General features: G+C 37.9%; 2 protein-coding genes across 2 annotated transcripts; one reads left to right on the top strand and one right to left on the bottom strand.

Annotated features, from left to right (window-relative positions):
• Positions 1-507: 507 nt before the first annotated feature.
• On the top strand, positions 508-13,037 carry gmppb (GDP-mannose pyrophosphorylase B). The gene is made up of 10 exons (XM_079242367.1): positions 508-609; positions 1,982-2,120; positions 2,211-2,291; positions 4,137-4,185; positions 4,809-4,951; positions 5,913-6,071; positions 6,196-6,274; positions 8,343-8,470; positions 8,555-8,737; positions 10,425-13,037. Exons 2-10 carry the CDS (start codon positions 1,992-1,994, stop codon positions 10,554-10,556), a joined length of 1,083 nt encoding a protein of 360 aa, XP_079098493.1. The 5' UTR covers positions 508-609; positions 1,982-1,991; the 3' UTR covers positions 10,557-13,037.
• Positions 13,038-14,516: 1,479 nt separating this feature from the next.
• Positions 14,517-15,923, bottom strand: LOC306757035 (E3 ubiquitin-protein ligase TRIM39-like; the record flags this gene model as incomplete). The annotated part of the gene is made up of 1 exon (XM_079241999.1): positions 14,517-15,923. One exon carries the CDS (start codon positions 15,921-15,923, stop codon positions 14,517-14,519), a length of 1,407 nt encoding a protein of 468 aa, XP_079098125.1.
• Positions 15,924-18,223: the final 2,300 nt, after the last annotated feature.

Raw genomic sequence — 18,223 nt, forward strand, 5'->3', positions numbered from 1 at the left:
TGTTGATATCAGAACACTAAAAACAAAATATCTAATTAACAGAAATACAAAACCAAGCAACATGAAATTTAAAAGGCAATAAAAAAAAGGGAACAATTATATAAATATTAACTAAAGAAATCCTGTTGAGAAATGACATAAGGAATACTGAAAATAGTGTATATTTGCATGATTTCTTTGTAAATCAAGTGTTTTATATTTCCTTTTAGTTTGTTTGTGTACATGTTTCTTTGCTTGTCATTTTAAAAATCTAATTACCATTATGACCGGCTGTATAGACAGGCATAGAGTACAACTCTTAAAACATATTAACATGGCAAAACAAGTGTTAAAGTAAACTGTAGCCCAATGTGACTAAAGTTATATGCTTTCAGACAATTAGGACATTTCCACCTCGCTAAAAGGACAACTTACTCTACTGCTATTTTTATTTTTTACTATTATTCTGAAAAGCCGGACCGGACTATCCATCTCTGACGTCATCCAGCTTGACGCGTGTCAGCTGCACCGGAAGCCAAACAAGGAATTCAGGTTTGAACATCATACGTGTCATTTCTTGAGTTTCAGTGATTCAGAAATCTGCTGAAGACTATAAGTGAACAAATTCATGTAAGTTTTCACTTTCTTCTCTCACTCACACATATTGAAAAAATCCTTAGTGGTGTAGTCCTAGCGGTGCGGTTTATGGTCAGTTTCTTTTGGTAAAGTTAGCAGGAGAAGCTAGCTTTAGCGAGGTACACTTAAGTTCAACAGAGACACATGCAAACCCATCAACATTCATACATCCATCTTACATCCAAAACGTCAGATAAAAATATAACTTTTATACATAAGTTGATGCTCTATTGCTTAAAATCACGTGTCTTTAAACCAAATATAAATTAGCTACCAGTGTAGCGCCGTAATTAGTACACGTTTTATTTACTGTCTTCATTATTCACCTGTTTGTTTTACCTTTTCTGTTTTCGTTTGTTAATGCTGTAAACATTTTTATATAAGTTTATTAAAACGAGTATACTCCTAATTCTGTAATAACAAACTAGTGAATTAGAATAAATTACACCATCTTATGTGATAAATAATGTTTACCACCTCGTATGCTCTTCTTTGTTTGGAAAATGTATATTTTTCTAATCGGATTGTCTGTATGAATTTTTTTTTTTCCAAATGAGAAAGAAGCAACTATAGAAAGATGAGAGGTGACTCAAGAAAACTTTCGGCAGTGTTTTTGAAACAATATTTAAACCCCTAAATACAATGTGAGTGCCAGTGTCAGCCCACCCTGACCATAAGAAGGATAAGCAGACATACTGTAGCTGATGGGTGGGTGGATGGGGGTCAGCTCACTAATGCCTCTCTGGTGTTATGGATAAGTACATAAATAGGACAGGCTTCATAAAGAGACAACAGTTTTTATTTTAAATGGTCTTTTAACTGGGAATAAAACGTATCTGTTAAAAAAAAACAGGTCAAGTGATTGCACATCAATTTCAAGTATTGTCTTTGTTGCGTTAACAATGTTTGGTGTCTCCAGCATGGTTTTATGCTTCTCATGTTGAAGGGCCAAATATAAGGATTTCCATTCTGAATTATTTTTAATATGTATTTAATAAAGTATAGGATGTGCATTACTGCTCAAAAGGTTTCAGGACCATCACACTGAAAAATATATTAATAACTTAAAAAAAAAAACAACTTCCATTTTCCCATCCACGTAGAGTTTAACTGACAATTTATCATTTTAATTCTATCTTTTTTCTTGCAGGTTTTTTTTTCAATATCCATGTGATCATTTTGATTTCAATGTTTCTTAAAATTGTTAATATCTTATAAACCAACATTTTATACCAACATATTACTATTTTTTTAAAATTATTTGGAATATGCTTGTTTTGTTTTTTTATTGCATTTGTCATTTTTCTATTTCATTCTGATAGCCCGCTCACTGTTGACTTGTGTCCTCTCTTTGTACCATTGCTAGCTGCAGCAGCATGAAAGCCTTAATTCTGGTGGGTGGGTACGGGACCCGGCTGCGACCGCTCACGCTGAGCGTCCCCAAACCACTCGTAGAGTTCTGCAACAAACCCATCTTACTGCACCAGGTGGAAGCTCTTGTTAAGGTATGGTGGAGACACTGATTGGGATTTAGATGCAATGCTAAAGGTTTAATTTGGCACTTTAATGATTGGTCACCGTTTGTGTGTCTGCAGGCCGGGGTGAACCATGTGGTTCTGGCTGTGAGCTACATGTCCGAGCTGCTGGAGAGAGAAATGAGAGTCCAGGAACAGAGAGTATGTAAAATAAAACATCACACTACAATTTATGAAAACATTCAGAACACAGCTTTGTGTCCATCACAGTGCAGATCATGCTGTAGCATCCTGAAAGTTGATTTTCAAAAATGAGCAGCACTAGATTTGTGCATGAAAAGCACATAGACCTGTAATCTTTTTGCATGAACCTTTTAAATATGAGTTTATGAGTTTTGCTTCCTTAACACAAAACTTAAAGGAGGGGAGGATATAAATGAATCACTGGGACTAATGTATTTATCTGTGTACCATGCAGTTCACACCTTTATTTACAGCCAAAACAAGGCATGCCTTTAATTTAGCACCTGACACAGCTGAGGCTGCCGCACCGAGTGGACAGCACAAGCAACAGCAGAGAAAGTGTCCTGGAAGAGATTCTCTTTTGTGTGTGTAGATTTTTCTGGGAGGTTAAAAGATGTTATGAAATGTTTTCAAACCTGATCTTATTCTTTATTTAATAGAAGAAGTCAAAGAACGCCTTGAATCTGTAACATAAAGGGTGGATTTTGCAGTGACTGTAACTGGAGTCATCCAGAAATACTGTATATTATCAAATGAAAGATGTTTTTGAAAAATTGCCTGTAGATTATTACTGTGTTGTATTACAGTTCAAAAATCACAATGAGACTACAATCTGACACCTTTCCAAGTCCTAGTATATATTTAGTAAAGCTGTCACCAAAAGAAAAACATCTTCCATGGGGTTTTTCTAAAGCTCTTCACTGCCACTCTCCAAAAACATGATCCATAGAAACATTGCTCTTTGTTTCTTATCAGCCTTCATTTCATCTCTGTTATGATGAATCCAGGTTCTCTTTACATCTTAAAATGTGTTTAGTTGTTGGTTGTGACACATTTTACCATTAAAAATTATCCAAAACATAGTTTGCAATTTTTATGCATGAACCTACACAATAACATACAATCTATTTGTTAATGGAGGCTTTCCTTGCTGCATTTTCACCTTTTACACATGCTAACAGCATATTCTCATCTTTGAAGTTGCATTGGTTATGAGGACATGTGTGTCCTCAGATGTCTCATTTACAACCAGGTCAATGTTTACATGGCAGAACACACCACTTGAGTACAGAGAGAAATTAAGTAGGCAGCAGAAATGACTCACTTGCTGAACCACGTAAAGGTTTAACTTTCTGAAGAGCAGAGTCTTGCAACGCTCTATGAGGAACTGATTAATCCGAGTAGACCAGATAAAAAAATATTTTGTTAAAAGAGTGCATCTTGAATATTTTACCAGAACAGGAACTTTGGTTGATGTTATGTTCTAATATCTGGGTTGTAACATGAACAGTTTGTGTGTGATTTTTCAAGGAAACTGCAGTCTTTTTATTTTGAACTGCATCTATAGTTGCACATCTTAGTTAAAATGTAATGATAACTATAGGGAACATTTGCTAGTTCCCCTTGCAAAGACTGAACTTAGTAGAATTTACCTTAGTTAGAAAATGTATTCAGGTGACAGTGACATTTAGTTTTCAAATAAATAGGATCAATAATTCTCTCGTTAGAGATTAAAGATATTAGCTCAAACTTTGGCGTAGTATAATTTGAAAGTGATATTGGAAAACATTTTCATCACATTAATTAGGTGTAAATTTTCATTTATCAGATAAGGCTCTGGTTAAGTGTTTTAAGGATTTTTGTATAACTCTGGAGTTGAGGAATAAATTATATATCTGTTGTTTTCTTACAGTTCAGTCCTTGCTAAAGATTTTAATTCACTCTGATGGATTCTGAGTTGATCAGAGAGATTATTGTTCTCCCTCTGCCTCATCCTGAATGTTTCGCTGTTTTTCTCTTTAGCTTGGGATTCGTATCTCTCTGTCTCACGAAAAGGAACCTCTGGGAACGGGTGAGTGTCTTTTCATTTTAGACACAACTAAACACACAGGAAACTATTTCAGCACATCAACAAAGCAGATTTTATTATGTTTTTAGTGAGTCAAGGTCATTCTGCTTACAGGTACCAGTATGAGAACCAGACAGTTTCACAGATTTTTGTCGTTTTAGTGATGAAAACCTCTTAAAACACAGCTGTAGTATGTATGGCATTGTCATAACGTGGATTTAATCCAGGTTGTTTTATAGTTCAACAACCTGATCAATTATATATGTTGGTACTTTTTAATGTAGATGTGCAAAAGTAAGATTATGTGCATCACAACTGGGAGCGTTGCATCTTAAAGTGTTTCCCAGAAGGGTTATGAATCTTTTCTCTAGCTCTGCTTGTGCATGGTAGAGGCCTACACTGGAAAACAGTCAGAGTTTGATGTCACCAATTAACCTAACTATACTACGCAGTGTGACATTTCTTTTTTTCAATGAAAATTAAGCGATGCAGATCAGAGAAAAGCAAAGCAGATTTTCACAGATCTGTTTGCAAAACCCAACTTTTCAGGTTAAACTTATTGCGTACTTTGCTGTAGATTTTTATAAGACCTCTGAAAATGACGATTGAATTGTTTGTGTGCTCAGCTGGGCCCTTGGCGTTGGCCCGAGAGCTGCTGAACGTAGATAACGAGCCTTTCTTCGTCCTCAACTCGGACGTCATCTGTGATTTTCCATTCAAAGATCTGCTGCAGTTCCACCGCAACCACGGCAAGGAGGGAACCATCGTGGTGAGATAGTCGCAGAGGTTATTCTAGCTTTCCAGCTGCCGCAGACTACCCACTCAAAAGCTTTAGAAGTTTACCCAGTCGTATACTGGTAAACTGGTTTAAGGGACTCCTCATGTCAGGTGATCAATATAAAAGATGATGAAAAGTAAACTTTCCTCTTCCACAAATTTTCAGTCCACAAATAAATGAAAAAATAGCTGAGCTGACGAAACACGGCCCATACTTTGAACTTGATGAGGATTTCTGTAAAGGGAAACTTCAAATTAAAACTAAAGGAGAAAAACAGCTTTTCTGTAGAAACAACAAAATTCTTATAGATTTAAACAATCCACAGATTTCCATTGTTTATCTTTAAGAAACTGATCCTGTCAGTGTGGATCTCTTCATTTCATGCAGTCGGCTTGCATAATTCAAGTTTACTAAAGACAAAGTATAAACAGACGCTCGAGACAGTGAATAAACTCAGTTTAATTGTATAAGCCAACTATTTATTTATGGAAAACTAAATGTAATGGAACTATAAAATTTTATATTCCTTTATAAAGGTATAATATAATAGCTAGAATTTAAGAGCCCCACATTGGCTGGATATTTCTTTGCTGAGAATTCATTTAGAGGAACAAAAGAAAACATGAAAAATGTCACTGAGAAGCCAGATGACTGCCCCCTGCTGGATCAAATGGATCAAAACTGATGCAGGTGAAACTCGTTATTAAAATTCAGCATAAAGAACAAAAAGAAAAAAAACTGTCATTTTTATTTGGCCGTGGCTTTTCAGAGCAACTGTGTGTGTGTGTGTGTGTGTGTGTGTGTGTGTGTGTGTGTGTGTGTGTGTGTGTGTGTGTGTGTGTGTGTGTGTGTGTGTGTGTGTGTGTGTGTGTGTGTGTGTGTGTGTGTGTGTGTGTGTGTGTGTGTGTGTGTGTGTGTGTGTGTGTGTGTGTGCGTGCGTGTGTGTGCAAAGGTAACACGGGTAGAAGAGCCATCTAAATACGGTGTGGTGGTGTTTGATTCTGACACCGGGAGGATTCATCGCTTTGTTGAGAAACCACAGGTTTTCGTTTCCAACAAGATTAATGCTGGAATGTACATCTTCAATCCCAGCATGCTCAGCAGGATCCAGGTGACTTTTCAATAGAAGTGTGTCCTTCATGAAGCAATAAAACAGAATACATGGTTGGTTTGTGTGTTCATATGTTTTTCTTTACATGCTTATAACTTCTGACTCCATGTTGTGTTTGTGTCAGCTGAGACCAACATCCATCGAGAAGGAAATATTCCCTGTCATGGCAGAGGAGGGGCATCTGTACGCAATGGAGCTACAAGGTAACTGTCAGTGTTACGGCTGTACTACAGCACAGTACTGCAAAACAAGAGCAGGCCTACAACCTTAGATTTGGACACTTTCAGTAGAGCTGATTCTTTATTTTCACTGAAATTTATTTTCTGTGTCTTTTTATACTGAAAGAAAGTTTGGATGCATTCTGAGATTGTGTTCACCTCCCACAACGGGACAAAATTAAACAAGTGGAAGTTAAAACAACACTGCAGGGGAGACTATGATTGTGCTGTAAACAGCAGATAAATGCTTCAGTTTATGACTCTTTTTGGGGCACTTTGTACATTAGTTAAAGATGAGTTGATGCATTAACTCTTTTGTCTTCACTTTATTAACAAGTTTCTTTAGTTTTAAAGATAAAAAAAAAAGTCTTGTTTGACTGGAAATGTAAAAAATGCAAAACTCCTGCTTTAGTTTGAAACTCTGTTTTGGCGGTTCAGTATTTATTTTTCATTTCAGTAAATGATAAATTCAAAAAGCTAAAAAGATTAAAATCTGCTTTATGTAACTAAAGTTACGTTAGCAGCATCAGTGTAACCGAACAACTGTTTGAAGTTGACCTGTGTGCTCGCTCTGGTCCCTGCAGCTCACAGCTCCACCAGACGTAAGTGTTTGGATCTTTCCTCATATCCAAACTCATGTAGACATGAAAAGATTTAAGGGCAGAGAAGCACCAAAAGCCCTGTTATTAAACAAACAAACAATAACAACATGAGTCTCTGCAGTAAGACTGTAGATAAGCTGAATATCCTCTCATGTTCAGACAGAAATAAAAGATCTGGTCTTTTCTTGGTGCTTCTCTCAGTCCTAGTCCCTCTCCGGGAGCCTTTTTTGTTCAGATTTTAAAGAAACTGTGGAGCCAACTAGTTGTGTAGACACCCCTCTCCCCACCTGTAGAAAAATTTATATATATATATATATATATATATATATATATATATATATATATATATATATACATATGTATATAATATTATTCTTAAAACAAAAACTGTATTATTGGTTGTGATGATTATTCTCAGTATCCCAACCTTGTAGATTTTTCTGGACTTCATGTAATTGTGCAACATTTTTGTTTTAATTTTCATGTATAATTTCTGTTGAATTCATTACTATAGAGCAGTTTTAAACAGAAGCGTACAACCAAACCATAGATTTTTTTTTATGGAATAAAAAATACACTGATCAACCATCTGTAACTCAGACCATGGGTTACCTTGTTAAAGAGAAGAAGGTGAGGTTAATGTAGGCAGGAATAATAGGCTCCCAATTGATTTGTTCAAAGTGTTGGAAGCAGAAAACAATGCAAGCATGAGGATTTGAGTTTGTTTTGACAGCAGGGTCATAACAACTACACAACTGCTCAGATTCTCTACAGTAGTTAGTAGTTGGAGGTAGTTGGAAGGAAATGGTTCACCAGCAATGTTATTGCAGCAATGTTATTGCTGGTGAACCAGCAATAATGTCCCAGTGGGAACATATTGGAGGTTTTTTTTCCAATCTAGTTTAAGAGCTACTGCTGCTCAAATCAATGGTTCCACTGTTGAAACAATTAGTCAATTATTTTACAGTACGTGGAAGGGCAAGTCTTTACCTGGGGAAAGACATGACACCTAAATGAACCCTGTGGGGAAAAAGGGAAAACTGCAGGAATGGTTTGAGGAAAACCAGTTTGAGGTGTTGATCTGGCCTCCAGATTCTCCAGAAGTCGGTCCAGCTGAGTATCTGTGGAATGCACAAGTACAGCGAAGCCTTGATGGACTGAACATCCCATGTGACTTGCAGGGATCTGCTACTGATAACGCAGCATACCTTCAGGTCTGTGGAGGACCCACTCAGTCTAGGCAGATGGTCTTATTGATATGGCTGATCAGTGTATATGGCAGAGTTTGAAGTAAGATGATGTTTAGTAGTCTCTATTCTGTGCTGATTGTGTGATCTTGTTGTTCAATAACTCATCTGTTGGTGATTTCTAGGAGACGCCTGTTGGTAACCATAGAGACCAACTCCTTATTTGTCTGGCTTTTTTCTGTTTGTCAATCTGTCTTTCTGCAGGTTTCTGGATGGACATTGGTCAGCCTAAAGACTTCCTGACAGGAATGTGTATGTACCTCCAGTCGTTAAGACAACACGCCCCCGAAAGGCTACGCACAGGGCCTGGTTTCCTTGGCAACGTTCTGGTGGTAGGTGCAGCTTGTTGATACTACTTGTCAAAAAAATGACTTCACTCCATGATGAATATGAGAAATTCTTTTTTTGTTCTTTAGGATCCAACAGCACAGATTGGGGAGAACTGCACCATCGGTCCGAACGTCACCATCGGCGCCGGTGTTGTTGTGGAGGATGGTGTGAGGATAAAACGGTGCACGGTGTTAAAAGGGTCGAGGGTTCGATCGCATTCCTGGTTGGAGAGCTGCATCGTGGGGTGGAGCTCCTCTGTCGGCCAGTGGGTGAGTAAATGAAAACGGTCATCATTAACAAGCATCCAAACGTAACTGAAAACAAAATATTCATGCGAACCAAAGAGGTTAAATTTAAAAAGCTTTGAATAAAAATGTGGATAAGGGTTGGAAAGTTATTTTAACAACCACAAAAAAACAGGCAAATGGAGAGGTTAACCGTCCGACAGCTTGCAGCGCACAACAAACAAATAAAACTACTGTCCACAGTGCTAAAAAACAGCCCCTGCATTGAGTCAGTGTCACTGAAATGGGCCGAAGAATGAGCCGTCTGCGTCTTAGCTCAGAAACAAACACGCATCATAATCAAAATCAGAAGGACTAAAGTCAGTCCTGTTTATTAGCTACTTCAAGTCTGTTGTGGCCAATATTTTTTATTAAGTTCAAGTTTATTTGTAAAGCACATTCACCACAACCTCGGTTGATCAAAGTAATGCATAGTAGTAATAATAATAATAATAAAAATAATAATAAAAATGAAAATGTTTAGTTTTCTACAGTAACAAATTTGTCATAGATCCGTGCACTTCTACACGGGATGAGTGGTAAGGCTGCATAAATCCACTAACAGAGGGTAGCGCCACCACGCATTGATCACCCATGAAGGTATCATGCAAAACCGTCTCAAACATAAGTTAATAAATGAATAAACACACAAAGCTGACGAAATAATGCTGATATTTTAATTCAAGAAACATCAGGAATCTCATAAAAAATAAAACTAAATATGACATGGAAGTGCAGAATGTTTTTGAAGCTCCCCCTTGGTGTCAGAGGAGAGCGTTGCCTGCCAATACAGGTGAATGTTTTCACTGCAAGTCGGACTGCCACTGTGCGGTGTTTGCCTAGCGTTGCATCATACTAGTGCGACAACAACTATCGTAATGTTACAAACGAAACAACAATGGAAAAAAAACAACTATAGCTTGGAAAGTTTAGAGTTCCAGATCTAACTCGATCGTGCTGTTTGCAGGAATCCTTTACCTTTTATCTTTCTGCCGACTGAACGGCAACGTTGCGTTTGTTTTGTGCTTACTTTTTGTTGTGGGCAGTGACATTTTTCTTTCCATCAATCTCGCATGACGGCAGTTGCTCCATTTTCTGTGGAAACTTCAACTGAAGGGGGTCCAGAAATGGTGCAGTTTGGTTCAGATGTATGAGACAGTTTTATAATGGAAACACGTAATATAGCGTACCTGAGTGTACCTCCCCAAAGCAATCGGCTCAGTGGAAACAGGGATTTAGAACAATAAGGACGGATGTTACTGAGTCCAGGTACTGAGATCCTTTCTAAATACAAGCTGAAAGCTTATGCATGTGTCTCAGCCACTGCAGTCTTGATGTTTCGAGGTTGTTTCGGACTTCTGGTTATTACAGTTTACTGCAAAGGAAAAGAACACTCCTTCCCAGCTCTTCAGCCATCAGGGGGAAATTCACATTTAGTCTCCAAAGAGGTGCCATTACATATGTCTATATATGCTATGTTGGAACACATACATTGAAAATGTACCTGTTCTTTAACTACAGCAACTACAGAAGGTTGAGTCAAAAACCTTCGCAGTTATTCTGCTTCCTCTGTCTCACCAAACTCTCATCTCATACTTGAAATATAGAAACTTGTTATGTCTGTTTTGCAGGACTGATGATGAGTTGTGTTTGCGTTTATCTGTGTCATCAGGTGCGCATGGAGAATGTGACAGTGTTGGGGGAGGACGTGATTGTGAATGATGAGCTTTACCTGAACGGTGCCAACGTCCTGCCTCATAAATCCATCAACGAGTCAGTCCCAGAGCCACGAATCATCATGTAGCATCGGGTGGAGAAAGGAGGAAATCCCTGCTCAATTTTATACAAACTGGACTGAACACACTAATTGTGCCAGATGGTGGAGGAAAGGGAGGAACAAAAGGCTTGTTTCTTTTTTTCCTTTCTTTATGAAAATAATTTGGGGCCTTTTTAAGCCCTGCTCTGCTGCATATTCTACTCGTAAATAATGGCGGTGCAAGTCAAAAACAGACAGCAGGAGCTTAGTCAAACGTATTGGAAAGGTGACAAAAGGTAAGGGAGGGGCTTGTACACTTGGTGTTGGGGTTAATAATGAAGATGTTTTGAGGTTGGTGGGGTTAGGGAGTGGTATGTAGACTGCTGTTAAGATTCATTATGATGGATTTACTCTGAATATTGTAAGTGAAGGGACACTAGAGGATCAAACAACATCTACATGTTGAAATGAAACACTCTGATTTGATCTGCTAAACAAAATGCAGTTAAAGCTGCAGATGTCTACCAGAGGGAAGGGAAATACGGTTTCTTAAAACACCATCTGAAAATGTGAATGTTTAAACAAACCGAAGTCATGTTTGTGTTCATTTAGTGAATGTAAGTCCAGCATACACATAATCATATTTGTTTTCTTCATAGAGATTATACTGGCAGGTGTAAAATCAACAGATTCTCTGCTCTTTGCTTGTAGCATGAAAGCTGTTGGCTACACTTAAAAAAAAAAAACCCCAAAACAGTTACTGCTCGTGTTTTATGTTTACAGATGCTTCAGGTAGACTTGGTTTGAAATGTTTTGGTTTAAAGAAGTCTTTCACACCACCTGCTAACTTTTGTTGACTACATGTTACTGCAGTGATTTACACGGTGTACCTCGGGACCTAGTAACATCATTCTGGTGTTTCTGAGGGTTTTAGTCAAGTCTGTCAAGATAAATCTGGTTTCTAACTAAGAAAATGTTGCCTACGGTGGAAAAGGTGAACTCAAGTCAAAGTTTTGTATCAAGTAAATCAGAAGTCTTCGTCCTCTTTTAGGACATTTCAGTCTAATTTGGACTTATTCCTCTCAGCTGTATACTAGTTGGCTACATCAACGCTAACCTGCAAATGATGCATCATGTAATAATCTTTGACAATTCAGCCTTTTGTTTTTTTTTTTTTGTTTTTTTTTTTTTTTTAATAAGTTTTTCTCTTTTAAATTTCCCACATCCAAACTCTTTTTTTCCTTTGAAAATGATGGATTTATTTATTGTAGAAATTATTTATGAAGTTAACAGCAGTTTTGAAAAGTGTTGGTTGCCCAAATAAATTGGCGAAATTAGGGGTTCAAAAATTTTCCATTCATTACCTGCCTTATCGGTACAAATGTGTGCTTCACCTATAAGAGTCTGGCCTGTTTTGTTCAAGTGATCCTCAGCAAAAACGTTAAACATATCTGACGAGTATGTTTTTCATTTCTAGATCTCAAATCATTTCTTTGCCACGCATGGCGTAGTTAGTTAAATCCTATGCACGCCTGTAAAGATGCATCAGAATGGAAGTTTCTTTTTAAAATCAAGATGAAATAATAGTATTTCAGTCTGACCATAGTTATGTAAACCAAACACAGGTCTTTTCCCTACCAGCAAAATTACAGGTAAACATGTTCTCAGTAGCATTTTGAACATTTGCTTTGCTTCTTTCTAATTAATTTAAAAAAAAAAAAAAAACTTCCCCTATGACATGTCAGTTTTTTGTTTTTTGTGATTTATATATATATCGTTCAGCAGAAGAAAAGAGCTAAAACAGTTTTATCTACTACTGAATAGCGCATTAGCACTTATTAGCAAGCTAAAGTTTCTCTTCACTGCAGGGCAGACGCATTGTTTCAATCCAGGATGAGTTCCAGCTTTGTTGTGACTAAAACACTGCTGGCTGTAGCTGAAGCCTTTGGTATAATGGTTAATACCACAGTAAGAAATTGATATTGAGTCTCACTTGTTTGTCCAACATGGGAAGTAAGAGTTACTAAGCTTACAAATCTTCCTTCATTCTGTCCTGAACAAAAATATTGGATATCAGGAATTATTTTCTGAGGCACTAAATGAAATTCAGTCCTGAATCAAAAACGTCTTGTCATGTCTGGCAACATATCTTATGCTTTTAACTGATGTTAGACTGAAAATGATGTCAAATGTTGTGAATTGTGTCTCCTGAAAAAGTAAACTAAATCCTCTGTATTTGAAGGTTTCTAGAGCTTGTCCATGTTACTGCTGGTTTGGCTGCAGAGGTACCAGTATTGATGAGTTATTTACATTTGACCTCTTAACACTGACCGGTCATGTACAACTCATTAGTCAGCTCTCAGTTCAGACACGTGCCTGTGTGTGTCGACCAGTGGCTCTACGGTTGTTAGTGATTATCTGTATTCAGATGTCTGAATGTGTTAAGACAATCTCAATGAATGAATCCCATTCTTGTAATGAAGTTATTTTTTTCTTTTAAAGATAATATAAACTACTGACCTCATGTTGTATCAGTGTGCTGTCTTTTTATGTCCATGTGAAAATCAGTTTTCTGGATTTGTTTGGTTTAGAGGCCATCTCAGGCTAAACTTGTAGATTATGAATGGGCAGTAATGAAGAGCAACAACGACACTGAAGCACAACTTAGTCAAAATATTGAATCCTTCTTTGTCCCCCGATTCACTGTACTTAATTTTAGGTAGCAGAAAAAAAGTGTTTCAGTCACATGATTTTAGAAGAGGATTTAAGAAAAAAAAGGAAGCTCTTTTCAATAAGTTTGATTCATTTTCTTTGGTGCACATAAAAAAAAAAAAAACCTGATTGTGCTAAACTGACTTTGTCGGCCAAGTGCACATCCATTCATTTATGCATCCTAAGGGGTTCCCAGGCCATTCCATAGATGTAGTTACTCATGTCTGGGTCTTCCCTGGGGCCTCCTCCCAGTTGAAGATGCCCAGAACCCCTCACCCGGGAGGCATCCTAACCAGATCTCATCTCTCTCTCTCTCTCCTCTTGATGGCTCCTGTTTTTAGTCCCCACTAGTAACATTATAGATGCATGTGTTTATAAATGTTATGTCAGAACAGGGTTTCATTGAATTTTATTAAAGTAGAAATGATAAACCTTGCATCATCAAATTTGTGATTGAATTACCAAGATGTTACCCCATGCTTAAAAAAAATACAAATTTCAAAAAGCAGAAAATGTTTCATATTTCAGGTCCATTAACTTTCTTATATTAATATTGCAAATAGCCTGAATTTCTCTAATTCATTTGTTGTCATACACAAGTTAAAGTTCCACATTCATTCGTTCATTCATTCATTCATTCATTCATTCATTCATTCATTGCCAACTTGAAAAGCAGGATTGTTCCTGGGTAGACAAGTTAAAAGAAAGTTACTTTAACACGAAGGAAAATGTTTATCATGCTGACAATAATTAACTCCAAAGATGTTAATAAAGGGATTTTAAGCCGTTCCATGGACATTGGTAACATCCTCAATGACAATATATTAACTGAAGATATGTGTGTACACCACTGCACAATGGTTGCAAACAAGTTAAATATCTCAACCAGTAGATCTGTTTTCTTTGACATATTTCTTGGAATATTGAAAATCTTTACCCTTATACATTTTGTTCCTTTTTCCTTTGTCATATGAAAGAAAAAACTGTACAAAAACTCAGAAACAAAAATGTACAGATCAAATACAGAAATTAATTTCAAGTTTATTTGTAAAGCACATTTACGACTACCTGCTTTGCTCAGAGTTCTGGACAACGGTCAACAATAATTAAGATGAAAACGGGCAAAACTTTAAAATAAATCTTTACTCCATTTTATTCAAGATACATGACAAATGAAGTTGAGTAAAAAACATTAAATAGTTTGCATGAAAACTGTGCAAAGAAATAAAAATCAGAACATTCATATGGTAACATTTTTCATACTGTACAGAGGTTGCTAAATAACCACAAACATCCCTAAAAACCTGTTGATAAAGTGGTATTTTGCACATTTGTTGCTGGTAATATCCTAATGGGCAACTCATTCTTGGTGGAAATATAAGGAAACAACTTCTTGGTGAAAGTGTGTTTGAAGGTGTGAATGTGTTTGTTTGTATCAAGATCAGCGAAAGACAACTTCCCTTGGTCCCAGTCCAGTTGGACTCTGATCCTCTGTAGCTTCTTCACTGGGAGATCTGTGTTTGGAAGTGGCGGAGAGACTGCTGTATATTTCTTATTAAAAAGACATATTCCCCAGTAGCCAGTGTGTATTTTTCCCTTTCTTTGAACTGACTCTTGTAACACTCCTACGCCCCAGAATTGCTCATTTCTCACCTCAACATCCCAGCTGTAAGTCCCAGAGCTGAAGCCTTCAGCGCTCAGGACACAGTGCCGTTGCTCGAACCGCTCTAGATTGGCAGGGAGCTTCTGCCGCTGTCCAAACATCACACTGGTCAGGTCATCGGACAGGATGAGGTGTGGTTCAACTGTATTTGGATCCAGAATCAAAGGAAAGTAGGAAACAATCTCCTTCAGCTTGTTCCAAACATTAAAGTTCAGGTTGCCCAGATGTTTGGCTACATCGATCAGAGCGCCTGGAACCAGCTGTGGATCATCCAGCAGGGGTTGCTGATGGACTCTTTTAACTGTAGCCTTGTAGTTCTGCAGAAATGAGATGTCTTCAGCTCTCAGCTCCTTCTCTGTGACTGCGATTGTGTCTGAAAGAGCTGCAATGCTCCTGCTCAGATCCTTAATCTTCCCTTTTATTATCTGAGTCTTCTGCTTTTCTTCCTTCCTCAGAACCGTTATCCTTGCCTGCTCTTCTTCTTGCAGAAACTGATGAAGCTTCTTGAACTGCTCAGTAATCTGCATCTCTGTGCTCTGTGTCTGAATCTTAATGTGATCTTCTGTTTGAACCAAGTTTCCTTTAACTTGTCTTAAGAGCTCAAGTTTCTCTTTTAGGCACTTCAGACATTTCTGCAGCTCCTCTTTGTGATCCTCTGCAGCTTCGTTGATAGGTCTGAATTGGTGGGCAGTGTGTGTTTTTGAATCTCGACAGATGAGGCAAACAGGCCGCTGATGCTCCAAACAAAACAGTTTGAGTTTCTCAGAGTGCAGATGGCAAAAGGCTTCAGGCTTTGCAGAGGCTTTTTGATCTGCCCCCAGTAAGAAGGCTTCACACAGGTTCTTTAGCTCCATGTCACAGACTGGTTCTTTTAACAAAGATATCTTCTCACAAAGAGGGCACATGTGCGTTTGTTTCTTGGACCACCATCCCTGTAGGCAGTGCTTACAGAAGCTGTGGCTGCAGTCCAGCTCGACAGGCGCTTTGAAGATGTCATGGCAGAGCGTGCAGGACAGATCCTTTTCTGACTGAGAAGACATTTAACCTCAGACTGAAAACAGAACACAGCTGGGAGAGCAAAGAGACGGTGTCTGTGAAATTTACCTGCACTTCTACCTGAGGCGTTTACAAAACTCCCATAAGTTTCAAAGTACCCCCAGTATTTCCTTTTGCTGAAGGTTCCAACACATGTCTGCTCTGATGATGAGTTTCAAAGGTGCTGTTCACAAAGACCAACTCTAATATCATGCAATTTTATGCAAATATAGGAAAAGGAGGTCTCTGTGAGGGAAAAACGTGACACTACATTACTCATGCAAACTCGTGAAGCCCACAGATAATAAAGTCCAGAAGTTTTTATCTATATAAGGTAACTAAACTCTAATGTGCAGGTGGAATAATTCCTCCAAACTGACAGATGTTGAGTCCTTTGGTAAATCTCTTTGGAATCTACTTTATTTGACAAATGGTCCAATGTGTTGAAGTGTGTGACTTTCTGATTCCAACAATAGTTTTATTCTTCCAGCATTATGCTTATAATGCTCTTTTAGCATTATGAGGACAATTAATCGTATCCACTATCCATAAGAAAAGGTGCTAGACGAAGCAAACTTGGATTTTCAAATTACAGACCACTAAGTCGGGCCTGATAGTAAATGTTTCTTGTAAATATCCTTGTGAACATGTATATTATTTTCTTTGTAAAATGATCTTGTAATGTTATTCATTATGATCCCTTGCTGAAGTCATCTCAAATTATGCCATTTCTGTTGTATGTTCAACTTCATATCTGGTCCAAACCAGGTCTCAGACCTTAGTAGAAATAAGAAGGGTTTATTGTAGTTTTTCCGACTGTTAAACAGGTTGGATGTGAGTAAAAGAATGATGATGGTGTGAAGAAGAAGGCAGGCAGGCAGGCAGGCAGGTCTGGATTCCTGACAGGAACTAAGAAATCACAACAAATAATGTGGTGACGACTAAAAAGGCCAAGCAGGTTTAAATACGGCTGCTAATTATGGATCAGATTCAGGTAAAGGTTCTGGTTGCCAGGGTAACAGACACACCCACCACTGCAACAGTAGGGATAAAGATCACAACGCTTACTTGGTGAAGTAATACTTCCTTTTTTTCATTTGCACAAACTCATTAATCATTCAACCCTCCGATGAAGGCCAGTGAGCTGAAGTATGTTGGGGTTTTTAAAGGTCACTATCACTATGCCAGAAAAATAAATGCACTTTATTTACTTTTTTTTTTTTTTTTAATCTATCCTGTCCAGCACCACAATGGCAGAATGATGATCTGCCTGCCATATTGTGCTGAACAAATTTTGCCTGCCATCATGAGCCTTTTGGAGATGAAGGTTATTCTTTATTATAATATAATTTATATCATATATGTTTTTTTCCATTTCTACTTATAACTGCTGGACCAGAACAGAGACAACAGATGGAAACGGTGGGAAAAGGAGAAATATATATAAAGAAGAGAAAAAGGGGAAGTAAAAACAAAAAAGTAGAAAACAAACCAGAACAACTGCAATGAATCCTCAGAAAATCTAAACATGACTACAACAGTAAACTTTCTAAAGCTTCAAAGAAAACAAAACAGACATCAGGAGAACCTTTGGAAGAAAAACTAAAAACCATGAACAACTACGAACACAGTGGCAATGAGCATATGGGTGTGGTCGTGTTTGTGTGTACGTGTCTGTGTGCAGGGATGTGGGTGTGTACTAAACAGGAGTGAGTTGTGCTGAGTGGTCATGCCTAAGGAACAATGCCCCCCTCCCAATGAATAGGGACAGACCAAGAGGGGTCCAAGTCCTGAGTAACCAGCATCTGACGTGGAAACCAGAGCCGAGACTGTTGCAGGGATGGTCACCCACCCACCCAGGAAGCGGCAGCTGAAGCCAGAGTCTCCCCATTTATTTAATCTGAAAGAAATGCCTGAAAGCAACTGTCTTCATCCCATTTTCATTAGTTTGATATAACCCCTTTTCACTGTCATGGCACAAGAAAATTGTGAAGTGGAAAATTGCAGCATTATAATATGCTTGTGATCTCAGTGGTGCTTTTTGAGATGTTACTGGGGAGTGCTTTGTGGTTCGTAGGAGTCCTTATCTATCTGCCGTTGTGCTTCTTTTGTTTTGCATATTTATGAATAACTGGCTTTTGGGTTTTGATATCAGACTTGTCTTGTCTTGCTACAGCTCTCCTTTGTTTTTCTTTCACCCAACAGTAACAAAGCACAAAGACCCTCATTGTCATTTGTTGGTTTAAGCTTTTTACTCAAATTTATTGAAACACATTATATGGAATAGAAAAGCTCATTATGACAT

This window comes from Telmatherina bonti, assembly GCF_933228915.1.
Source record: "Telmatherina bonti genome assembly, chromosome: 6".
Lineage (NCBI taxonomy): Eukaryota > Metazoa > Chordata > Actinopteri > Atheriniformes > Telmatherinidae > Telmatherina > Telmatherina bonti.

Bases quoted from the DNA above. Each gene is read 5' to 3' on its own strand.
- gmppb (XM_079242367.1), top strand. From the start codon at position 1,992: ATGAAAGCCTTAATTCTGGTGGGTGGGTACGGGACCCGGCTGCGACCG. The intron at 4,186-4,808 runs GTGAGTGTCTTT...TTGTGTGCTCAG, and splicing joins AAAGGAACCTCTGGGAACGG to CTGGGCCCTTGGCGTTGGCC. The intron at 4,952-5,912 runs GTGAGATAGTCG...GTGTGTGCAAAG, and splicing joins GCAAGGAGGGAACCATCGTG to GTAACACGGGTAGAAGAGCC.